This window comes from Macrobrachium nipponense, chromosome 40, assembly GCF_015104395.2.
Source record: "Macrobrachium nipponense isolate FS-2020 chromosome 40, ASM1510439v2, whole genome shotgun sequence".
Classification (NCBI taxonomy): domain Eukaryota; kingdom Metazoa; phylum Arthropoda; class Malacostraca; order Decapoda; family Palaemonidae; genus Macrobrachium; species Macrobrachium nipponense.
In genome coordinates, this window is record NC_061101.1 from 20,164,054 (window position 1) to 20,185,484 (window position 21,431).

Here is a 21,431-nt window from a genome sequence, read left to right on the forward strand (position 1 = left end):
ACTCAAAAAATGGTATAGAAGTCAAAGAAGTATGAATTATTTATGACTGACTTTTTACAAAGGTGTCTGTGGCAGCCAATACACACTGGTTGAAAAACAACAATCGTTCCTTTGCTTGAAAAACAACAATAATTCTTTTTTCCTCCTCCACTTCCTCTTCATAAGCCAATCATACATGCATAACTAACAGTGCTAATAAGTTTGCCGGTTGGGGCAGAGTTATTTATTTTTTATTTTTTTTTTTATCCTACTATCCACAATTTTTTTTTTTTTTTTTTTTTTTTTTTTTTTTTTTTTTTTTTTTTGCAGATGAGATTCCTCTGCACTGTGCTGATGGCACTTGGCCATTTAGTGTAAATGCATGTACCCACTCACACAGAATAATACAATTGTTGGCAAAGTATTGATGACCAAGTGATCACTATATGCACTGTTTCAGAATTGAATGGTCTGATATGAGATTTTGCGTAAGATACATTGCATTTATTAAGAACATGTCAGCCAAATGGTATTCAATTAAAATACAGTACCCCAAAACATCGAAATCTGCTTTTTTGGAACATTAATTATATTAATAAGATTTTTATTTATTTCTCAGATCCGGTATATCAGTCAGACTCAAGGAATACCACCAGAGCACATGTTGAATAATGCTACAAAGACTACCAAGTTTTTTTATCGGGATAACGATTCAACGTATCCATTTTGGCGATTAAAGGTTGGTAGTGGAAGAGTATTTTGTTATCTAATTGTAATTGTGTTCACTTTTAATACTCACAGGGTATATTTAAGTAACAGTTCTCAAGTGTTTAGAACACATGTGATATGAAAAGGTTATATATCAGAAATAAAAAATGGAAACAAAATAGTACAAATATATAGTTACATTAAAAATTGATAGAATTAGATTTTGTTTATAAATATACATAATTATTGCTGTCTTATCCTCTAGTATATAATAGATAATACAAATTCTACCTTCATTATATAGTATTGGTCATTGTAGTTAGGAAAATATATAAATATAAATAATCATAGATTTACAAGTATTATAATGTACTATATGAGTATTACAGATACACAATCCTTTATCCGTAATACTTGGGACCAGATATGTTTCAGTTTTTGGAATTTTTCAGATTTCAGAATTGTAGGGTCAGGAGCATAATCAAACATCACTGCTACAGCAAAAACATTCTTTTACCCTTTTTCATGTTTTATCATGATACAGTATTTATTCATTATGGTTTATTAATTATATTAACATACAGTGGTGTTGTAAGGTGTGAAAAATAAAAATTGACAAAAATTTGTCATTTTTCTAACTAAATTTTGTGTTGTCAAGAGATACTTATTCTTCAAACTGACCGATTATTTGTCTTTATTCACTGATTACTGTTATCTTGCAAGAAAAACTGTATTAACAGTTTTCCTTTACAATTTATAGTTTAATGATAACCAGGTGTTTGAAAGTCTTAGTTCTATATTTTTACATAAAAATATATTTGTAATATATAATTGAGGATATTTTTTTAACAATTTGTTTTCACGAAACTGAATTTCTTTACAACAACAACATCATCATTATTATTGTTGTTATTATTATTATTATTATTATATTTTTTTCTCTCTCTCTCAATTCGACTGGGTGGTATTTATAGTGTGGGGTTCCGGGTTGCATCCTGCCTCCTTAGGAGTCCATCACTTTTCTTACTATGTGCGCAGTTTGTAGGATCACACACTTCTGCATGAGTCCTGGAGCAACTTCAGCCTCTAGTTTTTCTAGATTCCTTTTCAGGGATCTTGGGATCGTGCCTAGTGCTCCTATGATTATGGGTACAATTTCCACTGGCATATCCCATATCCTCCTTATTTCTATTTTTAGATCTTGATATTTATCCATTTTTCCCCTCGTTTTCTCTTCAACTCTGTTATTATTATTATTATCATTATTATTATTATGGAAGGAGGCCTTCTCTGAGGGCAGTAGCATTGAATACAATAGCTGTTTCAACGGCATTTAATTTATATAGAATCTTCTCAATTCTTCTTATTATCTTTTTCTCGTCAGCATGTAGCTGGTGTATTAAGTTTCCTAAGGACATGTAAAGATTTTCATTTGTCTTAGGTTTATTCCTCTAACGTGTCGACAGCGCACAGGCAGTCATCTATGAGAGTTTACAGTACAGTGAATTAAGATACAGTTTACAAGTATTTATAGCATGCAAGGTCGTGTACAATCGGTGGGGCGGGTCGGTGGGAACGGATTTTAATTGGTCGTTGGATGGAAACGAAATCTCCCCCTGAGGCGTTCTGACCTGCGTAGTTTGGACGGGGTTATTAGCGTCGGTTGGGTGTTGTTTGGGGTACCCACCTCTTGGGCGGCAGGCTGTACAATTGATATATCTTCCGCTCGTTCTCTCCCGCTTTCTCTCTCTACTTCTTCCGCTCTTTCTCTCTCTCTTGCTCTCTCTCTTTCTCTTTCTGCAAGTTCCTCTCTCTCTCTCTCTCTCTCTCGTTCGCTCCTTCTAACGCTCTCTCTTTCTCTCTCTGCCTGCTCCTCTCTCTCTCTTTCTCTTTCTCTCTCTGTTTGCTCCTCTCTCTCTCTTTCTCTCTTTCTCTCTCTCTCTCTCTCTCTGTCTCTCCCCCCTCGATCTCTCTCTCTCTCTCTCTCTCTCTCTGTCTCTCCCCCCTCGATCTCTCCTCTCTCTCTCGTGGATGTATACGTAGTCGGTTGGTTTCTTGCGCCTTTCTTCTTATGATGGTGGGGAGAAACTCTGTTTCTTTTACCGTGTTGATAGTCGGTTTTTTCTCTAATATATGTAAAGCTTCAAGATAACGTTTAGGCGTTTTCGGTCCGGTGCATGGGGTCAATAATTTCTATGTTCTTTATAAGCTCAGCTCTTTCTGGTCTCCTGTTTGTGTTTTTCCCTATAGTGAATGAAAATGGCCCCTTCTTGAAGATGACACGAGAGACGCTTGGGAGAGTCTGGTAGTGGTCATCCCGATATAAGAATGGTGGCATCCATCCACCGAGCATGTGAATTCGTAGATGACACTCCTTCTCTTCAAAGACGTTTCTGGGGGCGCCGGTTGGGGTTTCTAAGAAGCAGCTGCTGGTTTTCATGCTTTTGTAATAAATTATGAGGCTAATTTATCACTTTCTGTAGTGGGGGAGACATTTTCACTGATTATTTTCCTTATAGCCTTTTCATCTTCCAAATATTTGTGGTGCAATATGATTTTTATAAATATTTTTATAGCTCCACTTTGGTCGTTAGTTACGGTTGTTCTTTCTTGGTGCCATTTATTTATGGAGTCCCTCGTTTGGCGTTCGACCATACGGTTTGAAAAGTTATTATTAATGAGAACTTGTGTAGACCTTTCGATTTCCCTGGTGGTTTCTCTCCATTGCCGTTGAAAACAGCTATTGTATTATTATTATTATTATTATTATTATTATTATTATTATTATTATTATTATTATTATTATTATTATTATTATTATTAGCCCATAGGAAAGTAATTATGGAAATGTTACCTTATTTTGTTGTGCTGATGTAATTTTCTTGTGGTCACCACTAATGATGCACATTTCTTTTAGACTCCAGAAGAGCATGAGGGAGAGACTGGCATAAAGAGCAAAGAAGCCCGAAAGTACATCTTTAACTGCTTAGATGACATGGGGCAAGTAAACGTACCCACTGAGATAGAGGGAGGAGAATTATTGGCAGAAAAAGCTGATAGGAGGCAGTTTATTGATTTGTTGAAACGCATGCTAACTATGGACCAAGAGCGTCGAATAAGTCCCGGTGAAGCCCTCCAGCATATCTTTGTCACCCTACAGCACTTGTTGGATTACCCTCATTGTTCAAATGTCAAAGATTCAATGCAGGTAACATGCAAAATTACTCTGTTGTTCTCTTGTAAGAGAAATTTAATTTATACGGAAGTCTGGAGAATCTGACACTGATATGAGAGTTCATTGTTTTATTTATTGAGAACACTTCAATACTATCTTCATTTTTTAATTTATTGAGAACATTTCATTACGATCTTCTTTAGGAGTTAGCCATGATGTTAATTAACCTTTGTCCACTTTCATGGGTATTTATATTTTTTGTAGTGAGTCCAATACCATGTACATGTCTCTTTTGCATTAATAGAAATTTAGCTTCAGAGTATTAAGTGCTGTTTGTTATTTGGTACTGTTTTGTTTTTAATTATTGGTAAGAGTGTGAAAATTTTTGCATTTTATCAACTATCAAGAAAGAATAATTCAGTGATAATTTTTAGGCCAAGGAAGTAAGTAATGGAAATGTATACCATGTAGAAAAATGATAGATTAAAGTAAGTGATATACAAGCTTAACCAAAAAGAACATAAAAATTATAATGAAACAATAACCAAGGGAACAAAAACTTGAAGCACCAAAAAATAAACCCCACACAGTGCATTTACACTTGGCCTGTGGACCAGGTTGTAGTGTGAAATATGTTTTTAAATGTACACAACCATCACTGGTACATGCATTGCATGTGGTTTGATAAATTTTTACAGAAATGATAGGTATTACAGGGTGAAAAAGTACAAGTAGAGACAGTGAAAGACAACACAAATGTACAGGAGGTTCATGTATTAAATATTTACAGTTCTTGTACTATTTGTAATTTTCTCTACCATAACCCATAGTGTAAATGCAGATAGCATTCTTAAGTACAAACTGCATTTGCAATGATGAGATGTTACTTATAAAAATTTATTTATTTTCTCAGATGATGGAAGTGTGTCGTCGACCAGCTCCACCATATCCAACTGCTGCAGTATCACAAGCACAAGCTCTTCCTCCCTCTCTTATGCCTAATTATGTCCACTCTACTAATGGCTCCGTAACTCTTACCTTTAACAATCAGATTACCAACCAGGTAGGAGTTTGTCATTTACCATTCATGTATCTAAATAATTAAGTTTATTATAAATATTTTCATTGTTTTTAGAAAGTTTAATAGCTATCATGTAAAATTTATTATTGATAAACAGCCTTTAAGCCAGCCCTGTGAGAGCATACCAAATTATCCAAATGGTCTCGTAAAACTATGAAATATAATGTGGCAGTGTTTTATAAGACAACTGGACTCAAAGGTAACCAGTTTATAATCACCAGGACTTTTGGGATTTTATTATACATTTCAATTTTATCAATGATCCTGTTATGCTCAGGTTCATTATCTTAAGATTTTAACCTAGTGTACTTTGTCTGCCATTGCTTAGGTTCATTTTCTTCAAATTTTAACCATGTACTTTGTCTTCCATTCAAATGTAATCTAGAGCTTGCTTAATAAATGTAAAATTTTCAATTTCATATTTCTTTTTGCTTCATTTAGCGAACAAACCCTTGGTCTTAACAATAGGATAATTTCTAGCGCCTAGCTGGATCCGGTTAAAACACAGATGAAAGCTAGGAATCTTGTGATATCTGGCAATGCGTGCATATATCGGGTGGAGAGTGGTCAAAAGACCACGCACCTACACCACCGTGTCAGTCTTTTTCTTAACCGCCTGGGCGAGAATTGTGGTTGACCTCTCTCGGCCTTTACCCGGCTCATTGCCCGTTTTGTTTGTGTTTAGTGTGTGTGTGTGTGTGTGGCTGTTGTTATGGCCTTTTCTGCTCCTTCTTGGCCTCGTCAACGTGTGTGCCCTGGAATTCCAGGTTTTCTGTGTTCTCGTTTTTTGGCTTCGGCTGCGACTGACCCCCACATCACGTGTAGTAGGTGCTGCTCTAATGTTTGTACAATAAAGAATCCTTGCACGGAATGCAGTGCATGGCCTAAAGAGCAGTGGAAGACCATCGGAGAGTTTCTACTCTTCCTTCATGGGAAGTTTTTACTTCTCTTCCCGATGCTTCATCTCCTGCAGTGCTCACACTCTATAGTAGTGTTGTGCCTTTGTCTCCTTCCTTTTCTTCCATCAATTCGTCGTTGGAAGTATTGGGAGGCCCTCAGGCTAATTTTTGTAATGTCGCCCCTTCTTCGGAAGTTAATTTGATTCCTGGGAAGGGGGAGGCTTTTTCATCATTCTCATTTATTCCAGAGTCGGAGGCGTCCAAGATGGCGGCGATTTGGAAGACGCAGATGAGGTCGGTGGCTCCGTCCTTGTCTCCACAGGATGCCTCACCGTTGGAATCTATGGCAGCCTCCATGTTCCAGACGGTTTCTTGGCTGGACTTCTGGTCTATGGTCATTGCCAAGATAACTTCTGACAAGTCCCCAGAAGGGTTAGTGAGCGCATCCTCACTTGCCAGTCTGTTGCACTCCAGAGGCTAGGCGTTTTCGTATATGGCTCACCGCAGTGTTAATTTATGGGCTAACCTTCTCCTGATTAGAAGAGACGTGGCTTTATCTAGGATGAAGAATCAGTTGACATGGAGTCCTTGCTGGCATTGAGAAATAGCAACCTGTTGGAGTCCCAATTTTTGTTTCCTCGGACTGAGCTGGAAGATGCAATAGACCGGTGCTGGGCTGACACCAAAGAGAGACTGGTGCACCAGGCCATGTCTAAGTCGGAGTCTCATCCTCGGAGACATCCGGCTCCTCCTCCCCCTGTCAAGAAGATCTTCACCTGGTAGGCCGTCAAGGAGTTGGGTTTCAGCAGGGCCTCCCTGTTTGTCTCAGCCTAGATCAGAGGACCAACGTCCCTTTCGCTCTTGTTCCTTTAAGCCAAGAAGGGGCCCAAGGGGCAAAGGTAAAGGGGGCCGTCAGTAGGATAGGTGCCTCTCCCTCTCCTGTGCCATTGGTGGGGGGGGGGGGGTGCCTGTCTGGGTATGGGCCAAGTGGCAGAGTTATGGAGCGGGAAGTGGGTGGTAGATGTCCTTCGTGTGGGGTACCTTCTGCCATTCGACTTCTCTCCTCGTCTGTCGGACAAGCTGCAGCTTAGGAAGGCATGTCCTCCAGATTCTCTGAACCTGGAGGAAGTGCAGAAGATGCTGGACAAGAGTGCAATAGAGGAAGTGGTGTGTCTGTCTCCGGGGTTTTACAGTCACATCATCTTGGTGCCCAAGGCCTTGGGAGGTTGGAGACCTGTGATCGACTTATCCACCTTGAATCACTTCATCAGGAAGACACGGTTCAGTGTTGGCAGCTGTGAGGGAAGGCAACTTCATGCTGTCAATAGACTTAAGGGATGCATACTTCTAGATCCCTATTCATCTGACGTCCAGGAAGTTCCTTCGCTTCTCTCTCGGGGACAAGGTCTTTGAGGTCAAAGTCCTATGCTTCGGACTGACAACAGCCCCTCAAGTGTTCACAAGGGTCTTCTCTCTTGTGTCAAGTTAGGCCCATGCTTAGGGGATCCGTTTGCTGAGGTACCTCGATGATTGGTTGGTCTTAGCAGTTTCCAGGGAAAAGCTGCTGCAGGACAGGGATCGTCTACTTCGGTTCTGTCTGGAACTGGGCATCGTAGTCAACCAGGAAAAGTCAAACTTCATACCCAGTCAAAGGATCCTCTACCTGGGCATGGTCATCGATACAACAGTTGCAAGAGTTTTTCTGTCAGATCAGAGATTGGTGGCGCATGAATTCCTGTCGGAACCACATCAGTCAGCTCATCAGTGGTAGGTTCTTCTGGGAGTTTTGTCTTCCCTGGAGAAGCTGGTCCCTCATGGGCATCTTCATCTAAAGTCTCTGCAATGGAGACTGGGGGAATCTGGTCTCTGGTGGGAGACTCACCCTTGTTAAAAGTTCCTCTGTCTCTGGAAGTGAGAGAAGACCTTCGTTGGTAGTTGGACGACCAAAATTTTTTGAAGGGTGTCCCTCTGCGGTCTCTTCCACCAGACTTCCTTCTGTTCTCAGATGCCTCCCTCGCAGGTGTGGTGGCTCAATTAGGCGTCCTCATTGCATCAGACGTTTGGAGTTTGGAGGACAAACAGCAACATATCAACTTCGTGGAGTTGAAGGCAGCCTTCCTGGGTCTGAAGGAGTTTCGGGAGAAGGTAGAATCATTCTGTCATTCTCATGTCGGACAACGCCACGGTGGTCGCCTATGTGAACAAGCAGGAAGGCCTGGTTTCTTGTCAACTTCACGCCTTGACCGTCGAGGTTCACCAGTGGCAGTCAGCAATTTGGTAGAGCTCTCAGCCAGGTATATCCCAGGGAAACGGAATGTGGTCGCAGACAAACACGGTCGTCGGGACCAGATCCTAGGCACAGAGTGGTCCCTTCATCAAGTGGTAGCAGATAAACCCAAGTTTTGGGGAAGACCCTTGTTGGACCTTTTTGTGACTATTCAACAGGAAGCTGGAGATATTCTGTTTAGTGGTTCCAGATCCTTTAGCGTTAGCGTGGACGCATTCTTACATCTCTGGGACAACCTGGAAGTGTATGCCTTCCCTCCATTTTGTTTGATCTGTCAAGTTATGAACAGGCTGATGAGTCCACAGGGTCTCAGGATGACTTTGGTAGCCCCTCTGTGGCCTCAGGCGGAATGGTTTCCAGATCTGCTGTCATCGTTGTCATAGGTTCCGAGAGAAATTCCCCCTTGGCGGCATCTCCTGTGTCAGCCGCATGCAGAAATGTTCCACCAGTCAGTAGAGTCCCTTTCTTTTCACGGTTGGATGCTATCAAGTATCTCCTTCAAGCGAGAGGCTTTTCTCAGAGAACAGCAGGGCATATGTCCAGCAGTCTGAGAAAGTCAACCTCCACGGTATACCAAGGCAAATGGGCTATCTACTGTGATTGGTGTTGTAAACGGGGTTTTTCTCCACTTGCAACCTCTATTCAGCAAATAACAGACTTTTAACCTTCCTCAAAGACGAGAAACATTTTTCCGTTTTTGCCATTAGAGGCTATAGGGCGGCCTAGAGTTTGGTGTTACACTTTAAAGGTATCAACATTTCCTCATCCTGGGAATTTTTCTTGCTAGTTAGGGGTTTGAGCAATTGAGTTCGCCTAGGGAGCTCAAGCCTCCAACGTGGGATGCTTCCTTGGTTCTCAAGAGCTTCAGTAAGGGTCCATATGAGCCTTTGTGTCACTCATCTGACAGAAACTTGATGCTCAAGACAATTTTCCTTCTGGCCTTAGCATCTTCAAAGAGGGTAGGAGAGCTCTATGATCTGAGCTATGATGTGAAGCACACCAGGGGTTGGGAGCACCTCAGTGGCATTGTTCGTATGGTGTTGGCGCCCCACCTCGGTGGTCACGGGTTCGATTCTCGGCCATTCCATTGAGGAGCGAGAGATGTGTATTTCTGGTGATAGAAGTTCACTTTCGACTTGGTTCGGAAGTCACGTAAAGCCATTGGTCCCATTGCTGAATAACCACTGGTTCCATGCTACGTAAAAGCACCATACAACCAAACAAACAAACTAGTGGTTGGGGGTCGGTGTCCTTCGAATTTGCCCTGGAATTCGTGGCCAAGACCCAAAATCCCTCTGTGCACAATGACAGGTTCACTTAATTTTCCATTCCATCACTAAATGACTTTGTGGATGGTGATGTCCAAGAGCTTTTGTTGTGCCCTGTCTAGGCCCTGCGTTGCTATCTTAAAAGGACTCTGCACCTTAGACCAGGCTGCTGCAGACTTTTTGTTAGCACAGGCCGTACAAAGAAAGAGGTGTCTAAGAATACTATGTCTTTTTGGATACAGGAAGCCATCAGATATACATACTTGGCTCTTGATGATTCCGCCACTTTGTCTGTGCAGGTTAGAGCGCATGATGGTAGGGGTATTGGTCCCTCTCTGGCTTTCAAAAAGAACTTAGCTGTACATAAGAGTGCTGAGCGCTGGCACATAGTTACACCAGTCCACATTCATTTCTTTCTATCTTAAGGATGTTGCCCACAGATCTACGGACACGTTTTCCCTGGGTCCTGTGGTGGCTGCCCAACAGGTTTTGTAAATCATAGTGTCCCTTAACAGGGCACTTTTGTATCTTACATAAGATGATTGTGTGGATGAGAGAATGAGTGAGTTGGCTGGTCTCCTTTCTCTGGTACCTTTCCTTCTTCCTTCGGGCGGGTTAAGGAATAGACTTGTCATTCGCTGGACTGGTCTGATACAGGTGAGTAAGGTAGTCATACTGATAGTGTGGTTGCTTAATATAAAAATATCAAACCCTCTATTGGGAGTGGTAACAGACCCAGGTATATTGGTTTGCTATTGAACAGTCAAAGTTTATCTTTGGTTCCCTATACAATGATTCTCCCATATATCATTGTACGTCACTCAGGGTCTGAGTCGTTAGATATCAATTTATCTAGCTTCTCAACGGGCTTCAGTCCCTCTCCAGAAGTCATTTCTTCTGGAGCTGGACTGGTGGGTAGGTCCCCAGACGGTTTAGGATGTCTTGTACCTCTCTCTAAGTACGAGTCTATCCTATTGTTAAGACCGAAGGTTTGTTTGCGTATGAATAAATGACAAATTTTCTAAGAGAATTTTTATTTTTCATAGCTACAAACCTGAGGTCTAACATTATATTGCCCACCCCTAGGCCCTCCTTTGTTTGTTAAGACATCCTGAGTTGGGAAAGACTGACGCGGTGGCGTAGGTGCATGGTCTTTGACCACTCTTCACCCGATATACGCATGTGTTGCCAGATATCACAAGATTCCTTGCTTTCATCTGCGTTTTAACCAGATCTAGTTAGGTGCTAAAAATTATCCTATTGTTAAGACCTCAGGTTTGTAGCTATGAAAAATACAAATTTTCTTAGAAAATTTGTCATTTTAGTAAACTTGGTCTTGTATATGATACAACTGTGCTTCTCCAAGCAGGTACCTCTTGCACGAACGTACAGGTTGTTGATAAATTGTCTGAGCTGGACTGAATGAAATAGTTGCTTAGAAAGTTAAATTAAATAACTTATTTTTTCCAGTATGGTTTGTATCAAGGAAATCGTAGTGGTCGTGGATATAGTGGCAGCAGTAGAGGAGAAGCAGCACCTTTCCAGCCACAGCTGGTGCCATCCATTTTGTGCCCACCACCTGCTGCAGCATATCAGGGTTTGGCATCCCCTGCCAAACATGTAACTGTTGTAACACAACAACCACAGTTACAACTGCAACCATCATTGTTATCACAGCAGGTCAGAAATTTTCCCTCTTTTGTTGACATTTAAAACTGCAACTATTGGACTTAATACATTACACCAATAATTGTGTCTAGGTCTGCTGGAGTAAATGGTAAAAATTAGGCTGCTTAGTAATTATTTTTTTTTTTATTTTTAAATTTTTTTTTTTATATTACAAGGGTGACAATGATCCACAGTTTGTAGAGGATCTGTACAGTAAACGGGCATTATATTATGGTTTTCTTTCATTATGGTTGCCTTTGGGCCTCATTTGTGATCTTTTGGCATTCCCAGCATGCCCCATAAGGCAGGGGTGGGCATGCCCAAATCATTCATATAAATTAGCTCACATGACAACCCATTTTTGGGGGGAAACATAGTAGTATCAGGTATCTTTTAAGTAACAGGATTTATATGATTAGTGTTTTAAGTATAATTTTACTTGCGTATATGCATCACACAATGTACAGATGATAATTTTTTTGTATAAGCAAATCGTTAAGAAAATTTTAAATTTTTATTATATACCAGATTAGCCAATTGCTAGTTTTTTAAATTTTTGAAAAAATGACTGTGTCTAGTCTCATCATAATTTTACTGATTAAAAATGATTAAAGAATACAACATGATGATATTCATGTATTGATGGTAAGTCATGAAAATGATACATAAGGAGTACTTAAGATATTTTATGTAAGAAATTTTGATGTTACATCAAGCAGGGTGAATCTTGATAATTTTTAGTAGAAAACATGTTAAACTGAGAGAAAAAAAGAGGAACATATCTTTATTGATCATCAATGTAACATGTGGTTGCCATGAAAAAATGGAAATTTTGTGTAAGTGACTTACCCAGTAATTAATTATATAGCTATAGTTTTCCACATACAGCACCCAAAATTCTAAATTCACTGGTAATGCTTTGATTACTTCGTGTAGGTCTACAGTGGATCTCCCATATTTCTGCTCTCGACATTTGCTGACTCACATATTCGCTGATTTCTCTGTGGACCATATTTACCCATTATTTGTGGGAAATTTGCCTATTCATGGTATTTTTCTCTGAGAAATGTCCACAAATTACTCTATTTTTATATCAATTTTATGATTAAATTTACTTTTTGTGGTAAAATTTTAAAAAACCAGGTTTATGCATTTTTAGTGGGTTTTTCTTGAGTTTGAATTAAGAAAATAGGCAGTTAAAAAATTTTTTTTTTCTTCCTTGTGATTAAATGGGTGCACTGTATTGTGCCGCCCCCTAATATCAGTATTAGGAACAACTTAGCTAACCGCCTCATTCTGTTTTCTGCCGCGCTTGACTACACATCAATTGCTTACAACACCTTGTTCTTATTTTCCAGTTATATCACTGGATTTAGGTATTATCACACAACCACAAGAACACATATTTCATAGCCTTCAGATTATCAACTGGCCGGCTACTTGCAGTTGCCCTGGAATAGTTTTGTCTTAAAAATGGTGCTCAAATGTTACACCATCCTTATATGCCAAAACTTTTGCATTTATGATTTGTTTACTGAAATTAGAGTACGTTCAAGTTGCTGGTTAGTAATTGCCTTACAAGTAGTTTGTGAATGTAATACCATCCCATTAGACAAAAGTGGCATGGTTGGTATGGTGTTGGCATACCACCTGGGTGGCCACAAGTTTGATTCTCGGGCATTCCATTGAGGTGTGAGAGATGTTTATTTCTGGTGATAGAAGTTCACTCTCGACATCGTTTGGAAGTCACGTAAATCCTGTTGCTGAATAACCACTGGTTCCATGCATCGTAAAAGCACCATACAAACAAACAAAATCTTTTGCATTCACAATTTGATTACTGGGCATATGTTATTTACAAACCACTGGTAAATAAAGTAATTTCAAAATGTTACACCATACCTTAGGAAGACAACTGAAAAGGGTAGGGGTTGGAACTTTGTAAGGAGAGAGTGGTGTCAATGTTTGGCTGTGGTGGGGTTTAGGGGGAAACATTCTTGTGAGTTGAGTATCGAATACTGGCTCTTGCTTCAGCAGTGCTCTGGAACATGATAGAGAAGGTTCACTTGTCCCTGCCGTACAGAAGTATTTTCCTGGTGTCATGCAGTTGTGAACGTTTCCCATATTAAGTGGACTGGAGTGCAAGCCACTTGCGCCAACTTGTGGTGTGCATAATCACTTACTAAATTCAATTACTTTGATTTAGTCCTGAAAATTCTTTCAGTAATCCACTTTCCTCGTGAAGAAACTTCCTTCTGATCCTTGCCTTCTCAAATTAGTGCTCTCTTCTTCCTTGAGGAGATCCCTGCGTGAGGTAGAGGAATGGTTTATCAGTCAAGAGGGATCATGACAAAACTTCTTTCTCTTTTCCTCCATATTAGCTGCTGAAGAAGAGTAATTGCTTTTATTTCACCATGGAAGCTCCTTTCTTACGAGTGTCTGCCTCCTCCCAGGGAGACTTCTTTGGCTTGGCTGACGCAACTCCTTGTGCTTCCTTTTTTTCAGCTAAGGTTTTCTTCTGCCTGAGCGGGATCACGTCGTTAGGAATATTTTTAAGGTATTGGAGATATTCAGTATCCTAGACTGGACAGTAGGTGCATTAGCCAGGAAGATTGAGGACTGCCCAGTGCTTGCAGAGGACCTCTTTCAGACTGGTAGGCATTTTTTTTTGTGTCTATAGGGTGGTTGGAATGAGTTAGCCTAGCTTTTCACCATGTGGATCCCCAAAAAGTGAGAGCTCTGGTATCCTTTTGCTACTAAGGGTGTGACAGTTACTCAGAAGTAAGCCCTCTTGTGTTCAACAATCAGTAAGTTGCATTTGTGCCCTCAAGACTCTGAAGGAGGTTCTGTCTGCCTTACAGAAAAAATCAATGCCTGACTTGCTAGCTTAGTTAACTAAGCGTCCCCCAGGCGATTTTTGCTGCTCCTGCTAAGGTTTTTTCTCCCCTGCAACAGCCCTTCTGAGGAGAAAGTGAGACCCTGCTCCCTTCCTTCGTGCTCCTGTTGGTGCCAGACTGCACTTATTTTGGGAGGAATGGAGTTGCAGTGGGCGGATCCTTAGGTTGTTAAGTTCTTCAAAGAGGCTACTCCATTCTTTTCATGGCCCCCTCATTTTGGGACCACCTTGATGCGCTGAGGGGGCTCCAAACCTCAGGAATTTCTTCCCAGGTTCGAACCCAAGAGTCCCATATGACATTATATATTTTTGGGTCAATATCTGTGAATTTTTCCACTTTTGTCAAAATTTTTAGTACTATTTAATAAATAAGAAAACATAACATAACTTGGAGTGAAGTTAAATCCGAAGCTATATAGTGGGAAATGTGGTAGATCTATCATCTACCCGACAATGTTCGGACCTGGTTTTCCAAGCGGAACTATTCTGTGGAGCTGGACCATGGATTCCAGGGGGGCCTGGTTCTAGCAATAGAACTCTCGGCATTCTGTCCAGTTTGCCCATGACGTGGTTAGGATGGGGATAATTGTATTTTCATAATACTCTTGGGCCATACTAATCATGTTATGCCAAGCCCTTTTTGGGGTAGGGTAGGGATGCAGACATTTGGGAGTCATTTCTCACTGGTGCCATTAGCGGAAGATTTAACTTCACGAAAAGCCAGTGATATATTTTCAAAATGTGTTATTATTTTTCTTTTCGTTCTCTTGATGGACAAAATTTGGCACAGTTGATGATCACTGTAAATTTATCCCTGAATCTCCCTCAGTCAGTTCAAGATAATAATACAGCAAAGGAACATCCAGTTCCAAATAAATTATATGATCCTAAACACCGGCAGGGAGGGGCCCATAGAAATTCTACCAAAAAGTAAAAAACTTATCAGAAGATTCAATCATAATAACAATGGAACCATATGTTACAGAGAGGAAGCAAATCTGATACACAGATATCCCAATAGGCAAGGTCCAAAAAGAAATAGAAATTATCCTCTCAATCCAACACTGGTGCATTTTGATAATTTTTTTTGGACCAGATATCTGGTGAGAATTTCAGTAACTTAAAGCTGAAAAATAAAAGAAATATCGAACAGCAGGCAATATGTAACTAGAAAACAAACTATTCCAAAAACATATGTCCAACCACAAGAATGGAATGCTGATATATTAAAAGAAATGAATGGTTACCTCAGGTAACCATGAAAAAACAGTCCACCACCTCTTTAGATATAAAAGAAATAAATGGCATTAAGGTAACTATAATAAGTTATTTTACCCATCATTGAAGAAGAAGGACTACCCTCAAAACAATTGATACTTAACTCCCTTAAGTTAAAATACAATAATATACATGATTAGAAGTCTACTCAATTCCAAGTAGGAAAGATAAAAATAAACAAGTTATTTCAAAAAGAAATGAAAAGAGTACCAGAATGAATCCCCACATAAGGGAAAAAAAGTGAATATTGAAAAAATTACAATCAATCCAAAGAAACTCCAAATACACCAGGAGAAAACATTTAAACAAAAAAAAGATATTGTACTAATCTCATCACAAGTGGGAAAAACACTATACCCTCAATCCCAATCAGACAGCCAACATCTGGACAGTAAAGAATCAATTGATCATTCTTTACAATTCCCATCAAATACTAGTACTAATGAAATTTATACCATTAAACTGAACAAAAATATCACTATCGGACTCTCAACCATCCACAAGAACCTCGAATATTCCATAAACATCAACAAAAACAAATAACCCTCAAACCGACAGTCCTTATCACTACAGAAAAGGACCAATAGAATTACAAAAACAGAAATTTCTAAAGCTAGATCAAATACTTCTGAACCAATAATTAAGAACACCAAAAAATGCTTCATCTTGTGGTTGTAATGGTGCTTTGTAAGTACTTATAACTAACTAACCACCAAGACAGGACACAGTATATAAAAAGGAAATTTCTGGGATTGACCTGTGTCGCCCAGTGAAATGTTCCTATAGCACTCATTTCTAGGTATAAATAAATGCTAAATATACCAGAGAAAAAAGCCATATGAAATGCCAGAGTTACTACCTCTGAATCGATCACCCTCATGGGGTGTCGGTATAGCATCAAGGGCGAATGGAAGCCACTATCACAGATACTTTGCCAATTAGATCTCTCCTCTCTCAAAATCCCCCGCCAGAGAGGTGCCGTTACAACGGCTACCTTCCGCTCGTCACTACTACCTCTGCCAAGAACCTTCATTCCTTTCATAGCACTCACAACATGAACCGCTTTAGTTTTCGCTTGTGTTTATTTTGCTATTTTTTTATTATAATGTCTTCTGATCTTCAAGAAGCATCTTCATCCAAGTTGAGTATATTGTTGACTTTGAACACGGTAGGCAACAGTTTGCCCTTATTTGAGAAGTTTATTAGTTGAGGTGTTTGCATGGGAGCCGCCATGTTTACATCAAGGTACCGCGTTACTCAGTCATCTCAACTTTTTATTTTGATGCATACCTTATTTTCACCACTTTTGCACATCACAGTGAAAATTTTACCATTTCGCTCCTGATGTGTACCGATAAGCTTGTGTATCACTGTTGGAGCCATTACATTTTTTGGCCTTATTTAGAGGGTTTCCCTCGTTAGTCATCCGTCCTTCATGAGCGATTTGGTTTCCTCACAAGAGTGCTGTTTTATTTTTCAAATCTACTTCATGCGTGAGTAGTGTGTTTGAGGCAGTCTAAGGCTAGCTAGCTTAGTACTACGCCATTTATTTCGGAGGTAAAGGAAAGCCCTCATCCATTCTCTGTGCTCATTCATGTTGTGTATGTGGTATTATTTGTATTATCTTATTATTATATTTTATTGATATGCTTATTTTCTTTTGATGAGGTTAGTTTGGAAGTCATACATGAATATTACCAACCCTAGCCTACCTGACCAGATCGAGGCCTAGATTTTGGAGGGTAGGCTAGGTGTTTGAATATGCTACTCGCTACCCATAGTTGGTACTAGTCCTTGCTTAACTGACCAGACCGACATTGGTTTTGGAGGGTGATCCATCACTAGAGAGTTTCCTCTCTTGTTACGTAAATGTAGATGCTAGGCCTGTCTTACCTGACCAGGTCGGTATGTTCGATTTTGGGAGGGGCTTAGGTTTAGGCTCTAGAGGTGTCCTTCTTTTGTGACGTACTAGTAGGCGCTATCCTAGCCTACCTGACCAGATCAGTGTATCCGATTTTGGAGGGTTAGGCTAGGCTCGTAGATGGGCTTGCCTTTATTCGTCGGTACTTCCAATATTCCTTATCAATAAATTTTGTAAATTATAGCCTTGGCCGTTACCTCCTTTAGGGTGTCAGTTGGCCTGCCGTCTTGTGCCCCTTTAGTAGTAGGCTACTTCACGGCTTCTCGGAGGGTGGTAATCACCTGACCGGTTGCTATTGCCATGCGATTACTAGTTTACATTTCTCCTCCAGGCTCTTCCTTCCGTTCCGGACTCGTTCAGGCGGTGCTTCGTTAGCTCGCTGACCAAGTAATCCTACTGGTGAACAGCAGCTGGAGCGTCGAGCACTGTTCCGGGGGATTAGTCGGAGGAGGTTAAGGATTAGAAGATTATGTAGTCTCTGTTGGTATGTCTCCGGGCCTGTGTTTATTCCGGTGAGGTGTGGTTTACCATCACATGCGCCAGAATGTTATATGCCGGAGTCATACGTACCGCTGTTCCGCCGCTCTGTTTTCCATATTCCTCTGTGTTTTCGCTGCTTTCCTCACTTCGGTGGGGGGCGGAACTGGGCTTAGGCAATGCGTTTCCAATTGACTGGAATTGCTATCCTACTCTGGTGTGATCAGACTCAGGCTTAGGTTTTACCTTGTTTCCCTGTTCTGTTCGTATCAGGCCAACTCCACCGGTCATAGCTATTGCGATACCGAGATTATGGATTCCGGACCAGGCGGAAACAATCAGAGCTTTTACGTTATGTAAAATTATAATAGTTGATGTTTACCTTCAGCGGGTTTTAGTAGAACTAGTCTTAAGTGTTAACATACCGCTGAAATTTACTCCAGCGGAACTATTTGACGATACTCTTGTACCAATTTTAACTTACAGATGGTACGCTGTCAAGAGTTGGGTTGCACAGCCGTCCTCAACAACCGTGTGGTCATGAGGTCTGTCGATCTCATGCCAGTTGTGCTGTGGAGGTCGATAACCACTTGGTCTGGCACCTGGATGGCTGTGAAGTTTGCTACTCCTTGTTTGAGTATGTGACTGATGAGTTGGTAGGTACCATCCTCACCTTGGTAATGTTCTCTATTTATATGATATATCCTTACATATATATTTGAAAATAAGGCACGTTCCGCCACTGGAGGATCTGATTTCGTCCTCTCTTACAGACTCCTCAGGCGCTCAAAGCCTCCTCGTTGGCCACCCTAAGGGTCTGGGTTGGAGGTTTTGGTTGGAACGTCGCTGCCGGATGCCCCTATGTACTTTCGGCAGTAGCTAGGGAAGTGGCGGCCCCTATTATTGCCAAAATACGGATGGAGACCCAGGCCCCTCCGGAAGACCAAGAAGCCTTGTGCGAGGAGGTGGCGGAAGAGGTGGCGGCCATCAGTATCCATCATGAACCCATGACCGTCAACGCGCTGGAAGAAGGTAGAGAATTAAGTGAGGCAGGTAGTTTTAGATCTAGATCTTCTGAAAAGAAATCACTTTCTTTCAGCCTAACTCCATCTTCTTCCTCCTCTTTTCAGGGCTTCTCAAAGTCCATGAACCTTGGGGACAGGTCTGGTTCCGTGATCCCTAAGGTAAAAGCCCTGAAAAAGAAGACTGCCTAGGGCTACCAGACCAACTAAACCTACTCCGGCGAGTTCCGCCAGGTTGTCATTGGCTCCCTCCCAGCCTGGCTTTGGCTTCCTCGGCTAAAGCTACTCCCCCGCCTAAGGGGCCGAGAGCTAAGGTATCTAAAGCCAGACCTACGGAGTCCGGCTTCGATCCTGATGCCTTCGCTAATCTTCTAATGGAGAAGATGGGCAATATCGTGGACTCGAGGTTTCAGTCGATGTCTTCTCAGCTCACTTCAGGCTTGGAGACATCGGGTCAGTCCATCCTGTCTCTGGCTCAGAGACTACAAGCCCAGGAGAGTTTTGCTGGCCGGACTTATGCAGTCCGGAGGCACACAGCAGTCCTTCATTGTGCCAGACGCTTCTAAGCTTCTGCCATTCGAGGACAGCGACCCATGGCGGTTGTTCTGCATGCTCCCTTTTCGGATGGCATGCTGACGATTGAAGGCTGTGGAACCCGTCCTGTGAAAGATTACGAGTTTTTCCTGGCGGACCTCCAGTTCCCTGCCCAGGCTTCGCTCAGTTAGCTGAGGAAGCATTAGTCAGGGTAGACAGGGTCCTAAAGGAAACTGTAATTTATCCTAGGGACCCGGCACAGTCGGCATGTCGCACCCTTTCAGAATGGGAGTGCGTCAACACCAGACTGACACCCCACAAGGGTTGCTACACCTTGTTCGTGGTGGGGATAACATCCCGACCCCTTGCACGTCTTAAGATCGCGGAGTTAACTCTGCAGGCCGGAATGGAGGAGAAAGCTGATGCCTCAGCTTCGAGAGACAAAGCCTACCTCTCTGCTCTTTCCCGGAGATCTGGAGTGCTGGGTGGGCTCTCCAGAAACGTTCACAGTGGGGAAACTTGATCCGGAATGTGCTTCCACTCATTTTAATGAACGACTACCCAGATCCCGGATGCCATGGTAAAGGCAGAGTTTGAGTCCAGGTGTAGACCGAGTAGGTCGATCAACTCTATTACTACATGGGAGTTGACGGCTTCTGTACTCTTGATCGGGAACCTCTATTCCGGGTTCTAACAAAGTCACTTTAGCAGACTTTTCAGTGTGACCTTTATGACTTTGTGGTTGCTAGGCGGAACTGCAGGAAGCATGTCCTTGCCGATGCTTCCATTAGACACAAGCCTAATAAGCTCATTAAAGCAGCAATCTGGGGACCTAATCTCTTTCCTGGAAGACATAGTTAACAGCATCATCAGTGAGGCTGCTAGGGCTAATCAGAACCTTCGTGTCCGCTGGGGTCTTCCCTCCAAAAGGAATTTCTATGAGACCTCCGGACCACAGCTCAAGGTAGGAAGAGGGTCAGGAAGTATCTCCCTTCCAGGCCCCTCAGACACAGACGGTGATTCAGGCAGTTCATGTCTCCCAGATTGGTCAACCTTCGACCTCTAAGGCACGACCACAACAACAATTGGTGTTGCTGCAGAGTCAGCCAACTCAACAGTCCTCGAGTTCGGCTACTTTCGTGACGTCCCCTGCCTTCAACGCTTCGTTTGAAGCGCAAGGGGCGTTTCGAGGCTACGTATAACCGACAGCAAGGGGAAGCAGAGCAAGAGTGCTTACTGGCACAGAGCTGGTTCCAGAGCTCTCTCCAGAGGCAGAGGTTCCAGAGGAGGCAGAGGAAGTAAGACCTCATCCAATCTTTGAGCCTCTACCAGGTAGGCTGGGAGAACTGGCTACCTGTTACCGGGACCATGGACCTTCAGTCCGTGGGCCCACAGTATCGCATCAAAAGGTCTGGGGTGGAGATGGATAAAAGGGCCTCCTCCACCAGTCTGATTCCACCAGATTCCAACGACAGACCTTCTAGACTATGCCAAAGACCTTCAAAAGAAGGCAATAAAGAAAGTCAGTTCACCGTGCCAAAGAAGGACACGGACAAAGAAAGTGATTCTGGACTTGTCCCTTCTCAACTCATACATTTCAGTGCGACAAGTTCCGCATGCTAACCGTCTGGCAGGTGCGGACCTACTTCCCGTGGGGTTGTCACCACCTCTATCAATCTTACAGGGATTTGCCTACAAATACCGGGCCTTTAGGTAGACCTGTTCGCCACGGAGTCCAACCACAAACTTCCATGTTATGTGGCTCCCAATTTGGATCCTCTGGCTCACGCCACAGATGCGATGTCCATAGACTGGAACAATTGGCAGAAAATTTACCTATTCCGCCAATAAACCTCTATGAAAGTTCTACACAAATCTCAGATCTTTCAAAGGGCGGATAGCACTGGGTAGTACCCAACTGGCCGAAGAGCAATTGGTTTCCTCTTCTACTAGAGTTTGAAACTCTGTCCCGGACGGATTCCCAACCCATAACTTTATGGACTTCATGAAGTTTGCGGCACAGAAAGCTGCTAATATTGATCCGCTAAACACATTGTTCGTGGAATCAGACAAAAGAGAATCGACACTCCGGCAGTATGATTCGGCATTGAGGAAGTTAGCCATCTTTCTAAAAGAATTAGATGTTCAGACCAGGGTGACCAGATTTTGAAAATTGAAATAAGGGACACCTAAATTGGAGAGGTAGTTGGACAATATATATATATATATATATATATA

General features: G+C 41.8%; 1 protein-coding gene across 5 annotated transcripts in view; it reads left to right on the forward strand.

Moving 5' to 3' along the window:
• Positions 1 to 21,431, forward strand: part of LOC135211973 (homeodomain-interacting protein kinase 2-like) — a 223,871-nt gene that overhangs the window by 112,299 nt on the left and 90,141 nt on the right. For all 5 annotated transcript variants that reach the window (XM_064245232.1, XM_064245234.1, XM_064245235.1 and 2 more), the window contains exons 9-12: positions 599 to 718; positions 3,605 to 3,895; positions 4,776 to 4,925; positions 10,868 to 11,077. In XM_064245232.1, the coding sequence (XP_064101302.1) occupies positions 599 to 718; positions 3,605 to 3,895; positions 4,776 to 4,925; positions 10,868 to 11,077 (771 nt within the window). The remainder of the gene's footprint in view (positions 1 to 598; positions 719 to 3,604; positions 3,896 to 4,775; positions 4,926 to 10,867; positions 11,078 to 21,431) is intronic.